The sequence below is a fragment of the Mya arenaria genome, chromosome 17 (assembly GCF_026914265.1).
Source record: "Mya arenaria isolate MELC-2E11 chromosome 17, ASM2691426v1".
Lineage (NCBI taxonomy): Eukaryota > Metazoa > Mollusca > Bivalvia > Myida > Myidae > Mya > Mya arenaria.
The window spans coordinates 13598276-13604275 of NC_069138.1; the positions used below are offsets into that span (position 1 = coordinate 13598276).

At 35.9% G+C, this 6000-nt stretch overlaps 1 protein-coding gene across 1 annotated transcript; it reads left to right on the forward strand.

Moving 5' to 3' along the window:
* The first annotated feature begins 1621 nt into the window (after window positions 1-1621).
* LOC128223203 (uncharacterized) lies at window positions 1622-4086 on the forward strand. The gene is made up of 4 exons (XM_052932494.1): window positions 1622-1792; window positions 2794-2863; window positions 3139-3339; window positions 4043-4086. Exons 1-4 carry the CDS (start codon window positions 1622-1624, stop codon window positions 4084-4086), a joined length of 486 nt encoding a protein of 161 aa, XP_052788454.1.
* Window positions 4087-6000: the final 1914 nt, after the last annotated feature.

The following is a 6000-nucleotide window of genomic DNA, read 5'->3' on the forward strand; positions in this document are numbered from 1 at the left end:
ATCAGTAGTTAACTTTTTCAATAAATGCATTATTTAGTAAGTAGTTAAAGGTTATCAGTCAAAATTGATGTTTGTTATACATGTGTTTGTATAGATTTTGAATAAGAGAGTCACTTTAAATAATCAGCCAATGTCATGTCGCTTCAACCTTCTATTAAACACAAGAAAATAACTTTTTATATAATTAAAATTATCAAATACATTATAAGTATATTTATAATATAATCATAATACAATTTGAGCGTGCAGAAACATTATGCGAAAACAAATGTGAACGACCACGGTGAAAGCTTAAGCCCACCATACACCATTAACCTACATTTACAGCCAATGGAATTGCAGACAGACAATAATTAAGTACTAAGTATTAAGATTTTCAATTTAACGGGTGCTTAAAGGTCCGCCTACAGCCACCCATCCGATACACACTCCCTGCGTCAGAATTTGCGTTCACAATGTTTCAACCAATGAGGTTGTCAGTTAGGAAGTCAGTTAAATGAACTGAAGTAAAATCTTAATGATTACGAAGGGGCTCATTTGTTTCACTCTCTTCGCCCTTCCTTAATCTTTAAGAATTAACTTCATGGCGTCTAATTATAACTAAGTTTTAATCGAGGCCGCCTTGGCTTTAAGGTTGGTTAAGAATCAGCATCCCGGTAAGCTAAATTGGTAAGAGTGCCGTGCGTGCTTGTGTTCCGACGGTAGTGGCTTCGAGCCCCACACTGGACGCACTTATCTGCAAACATTACTTAAAGGATGACAGCGGTAAACGGTAGAAGTGCCTCAGTTAATTGGGGGAGGAGTGTAGTTCTGTATGGGTAAGAAGCAGCCGTACGTAAAGCTCAGTTTGTTAGAGCGCCATTGCTAGTGTTACGGTGCTCGACGGTTCGATATTTATGCGAAAAGCTACAGAAACAAGCTAAGTAGCAAAAAGTTTAACCATAAACCCGATTTAATGGCACTGGGTAAACGCCAAAGACATAGAACATAAAATCACAAACAAGAAACCTGGAAGAACAGCACAAAACTCCACAAGCAGCAACTCCACAACTCGAGCCCAACACCGGGCGCAGTTTTCCTCCCAAGTTGACTTTGTGTTGGCTTTTTCCTAAAAATCATTCTCGGCACCCAGCGTGTTCATACCGGTAACCTTTATCAAGTAAGTTATGAATACGCTGGAGTGCCGAGGATGCTAAAAATCGACACACTGATGTATAGACAGTGGAAATGTTTACCTACGATTTACATGTTCCTTCTAGAACTCGTAAATAAATTATCTAATTCACCCACCGTGACTGTACATGTATGTCACCATTGAAAGTAACAATTCGGACGCCATTGTGACGTTTGCTGTGACGTCATAACGTCACGAAGTTTTGTCATAGCAACTTTAGACGTCATTCATTAGTTTGTTTCATTTGCAAGTTGAACGCATCTTTACATTTTCTTATTTTCCCAAACACATTTCAATCTCAATTTGATTTAGAATTGAACTAGGCCTTAACTGATTTGGAAAGGAGTGAGCGCTGTGTGACAAGTTCCGGGAAGCAGGATAAGATAAATAACTTAAATCCAATCGTTATAGTTTTCGGTCCACTTGCGAGGAAAAGAATAATCCGCTATGACGAACGTTTTCACCCGGAAGTACCACCGTCCAAGGACGACTACTCGGGTCGACTTCCGCGATTTTAAGGGCGTGCGGAGCAGGCCAGAGTTGCGGGTCCTGTCGCCTACGCGCCGAGGGAATCCACATCCGGTCGGTCTCAACCATCAGAATATCCCCAGCACCTCGGTAAGTATATTATTTCTGTTTTGCATCCTATTTTTTCTAGAAATAGTGTACATATGAGAGAAATGAATCAATAAACGTTCGCTCAACATGCGGCTCGAACACGCCACCACATGCATGAGTCAAACGTGCAAGAGCTTGCCAATGGTTGAGGATGAAATCCCACTACCCATCCCCCACCCCCGCCATTGCGTGCCATGTTGTTGATGTTTTTTCAACCAGAATACGGCTTTAGAATGACTAATCAACTATTTTGCTAGTTTGCATACCGAATATTGTTTTGGGTTCCTGCCTACCACACATTTAGTCCTAATTAAATATCGCACGTACCAAATGGGGGTGGGGTCAACCGCATGCCCCGCCAGGGACAGTAGGTATAAATACTGAGTTAAGACTTAACATCAAACAAAAGACATACTATTCGTTAACAACGTTTTTGGTAATAAATTTGGTTATAGACAAATTTGTATGATATATATTTTATGTATGATATATGTTTAATATTCCAAAAAGGATGAATAAATGTCGAAAACAATGGTTCTTATGAAGGAAGCCGAGTTAAATTTGAAAGAAATGTGCAATAAACACGGTAGTTCTACCTTACGGCTGACGAGACTATCAGTGACAGTATATCATTTTAGCATTCACCAATCATGTACAAAAATCGGTTGTTCTTTTATGAAATACAGTGTTACAAAATTGTTATTATTAAAAAAAATATTTTCCATAAATGCATTATTTAGTAAGTAGTTTATCAGTTAACGTTAATGTTTGTTATACATGTGTATGTATTGATTTCGAATAAGGGTGTCACTTTAAAGTATTGAATATCTGAAACACCAATGGCCATTTACATCATGACAAACAGACTGATCAGTTTCCCGTTTAAATATGTTAAAGAGAAAACCATTAATATCAAAACAAAAGCGGAAATATAAAATTAAGTGGTTTCTTTCATATATTTCATACATGTTTCACAGGACTGTTTATACCATTCATTTCAGTCATACCTAATTTGGAACCCAGATTTAGACCGGAAGTCACAGCGATACCCATCTATGGTGCACCATATAGGTCAGTATTAATCTAAAAATAAATTGCTTTTTAACAGGCTCATTATATATCAGTAATATTTTTTAGTTGTAAAAACGGTATATCTCATCTGTGAGAGTGCAGCTTTTATTAATATTGGAAAGTTAACAACAATGACGGTAACAACGTTGTTAACTTTTACAATCTTCTGAACAATCGTCCTGTATTTTAGGCTGGCGGCCTTTAGCTACATGTAAATATTATGTTATGTTATGCTATTTTTGTCTTGTTCCAATTATATGCATCTTTTAAAACAGGTCTTGTGAATTTTTCCTGCAAGCACCAAGAAAAATACGACTACGTCAAGAAACCTGGCATATTACCAAACATCCGGTTTACGGAAAATACGATTAAGCGCGAGAGTTACGTCGACCCGTCACGCTTCCCTGAGTTGGCGCCACATTATAGCGCGACTCGCGTCAGCCACAGGCCAGATACGAAACCTGTTAGAGGGATAGGTGAGAATAAGACCCGATATCATTATTAGATAACAAAAAATGGACGTCTGTATGTCTGCCTGTCTGTCTGTCATGTTGCCTGTCTGTGTGTCTGCCTGTGTGTCTGTCTGTGTGTCGGACGGACGGATCCGTCGATCCGTCCGTCAATCGGGTGTTTAGGGGGGGGGGGGTCATTAGGATTTGGAGATTATTTAGGATTTATGTTTTCTATTAAAAAAATAACATGTATAAAATACACGTTTTATGGGATTTTTTAAGAAGAAAAAAAAACATTAACATTATTTTGGAAAACCCGTCCGTCCCTCCGCACACACAATGGGTACATAGTGGGTATTTATTCCGTCATTATAAATTTGTTAGGTAGCGCTTTAAAGCAAGTGTGCACCAGATGATCAATTTGCAAGAAAAAAAGATAAATGTCGAAAAATGTCATAAACTTGGTATTAATGTGTACAATGCATTGAAACTTACTAACTGAAGTACCACATAGTTTACAATTTCAGCAGTTATTTCGTTTTTCGTTATTTTTCCCCATTTACCTTCATTTTTCTTAATATTTCGGTATTTTCTGTTTACCCTCTCCTTTCCTCTGTTCAATTTCTTTTCCTTCAAGTACCTTCTCCTTTCCTTATTTTCTTTCTTTTCTTTCTTTTTTTCTGTCTTTAAATTAAAAGTTTAATTGAATACTTCTTTTCATTTACAGTTCCTAATCTGGTTGTCGCAGAATACGTTCCAATTCAGTATTAGCCTTTTCATTTTTTATTTCATTGTTTCCGAATTAAAATAAAAATAAACAATACCATCGTTTATCCAATACAATTATTAAATGGTTGCACAATTTTTCATTTTTTTTTTCATCTTTCCTATCATTTGGTTATTTCCTTCTAAAATTTCCTTCTACCTTTCTTTTATGTCAATTTAACATTTCATTCCACCTTTCTTTCCTTTCTGTCCTTCAACCATCTTTTTCTTACATTTTCTTTGACCTATCTTTCTTTTCCTTCGTAGATGTCTTTCCACCTTTCTTTCCTTCCCTTCTTACATTTCCTTCCATCTTTATTTCCTTTCCTTCTTTCATTTCCTTCCACCTTTCTTTCCTTTCCTTCTTACATTTTCTTCGACCTTTCTTTCCATTCCTTCTTACATTTCCTTCCACCTTTATTTCCTTTCATTTTTACATTTCCTTCGACCTTTATTTACTTTCCTTCTTACATTTCCTTCCACCTTTCTTTCATTTCCTTCTTACATTTCCTTCCACCTTTCTTTCCATTCCTTCTTACATTTCCTTCGACCTTTATTTCCTTTCCTTCTTACATTTCCTTCCACCTTTATTTCCTTTCCTTTTTACATTTCCTTCGACCTTTATTTACTTTCCTTCTTACATTTCCTTCCACCTTTATTTCCTTTCCTTCTTACATTTCCTTCGACCTTTATTTACTTTCCTTCTTACATTTCCTTCCACCTTTCTTTCATTTCCTTCTTACATTTCCTTCCACCTTTCTTTCCATTCCTTCTTACATTTCCTTCGACCTTTATTTACTTTCCTTCTTACATTTCCTTCCACCTTTATTTCCTTTCCTTTTTACATTTCCTTCGACCTTTATTTACTTTCATTCTTACATTTCCTTCCTCCTTTATTTCCTTTCCTTTTTACATTTCCTTCGACCTTTATTTCCTTTCCTTCTTACTTTTCCTTCCACCTTTATTTCCTACCCTTCTTACATTTCCGCCTTCTTTCATTTCATTCCAGTTTTATTTCCTTCCCTTCTTTCATTTCATTCCAGTTTTATTTCCTTCCCTTCTTTCATTTCATTCCAGTTTTATTTCCTACCCTTCTTTAATTAAGATGTCCTAACACCGTCCTTTCCTTTCTTTCTTATATTTTCTTCCACCTGTCTTTCCTTCCCTTCTTACATTTATTCCTACTTTTTTTTCTTCCTGTTTAACATTACCGCCATTTCTTCATATCTTCAATCAATGGTTCATTCCCCATTACTTTAATAATTACATCTTGCACATGTTAATTAAAGGTCTTAAATTTCTGACAGTAATTTTATAGTTTGCATTTTAAGTAAAAAATATTGGGTACAAAAATAATATTTCTATATAAAAATGATATTTCGTACAATAGTTTGCATACAATTGAAGTAATAAAGAGGATCGCAGTTATTTTATCTGTTCAGAAGTTCAACGATTTCTGATGGATTTCTGATCGAATACATCGATATAGCATGCCTTTGACTGATGATATTTTAAGGTATTTGGTGTATAATTAAGCTTGTCATTTCAAATATTCCATGATCTTTTTTATCAAGTACATCGATATAGCATGTCTTTAATTCATGATCTTTTAAGGTATAAAGAGTATAAAAGCTTGACAATGTCATTTCAAATTTACGGTGATTTTAGAGAAATCAAATACATCGATATAGCATGCTTTTAATACCTTACCCTTTACGGTATCGGAAACCATTGGCCATTATCGAACAGTCATTCCCGAAGCTTGCCAAAGTTGGCCGAGTTGTTACGATTGGTATCCGGAGTTCTAATTAATAATATTGCTATTTCATCGAACCATTGGAGAAATTTGGATACCTGGTGACCAAAAAGATAGTATTGCTTGCTGATCATGAATATGCCACTGTATTATCTTTTTTGCCT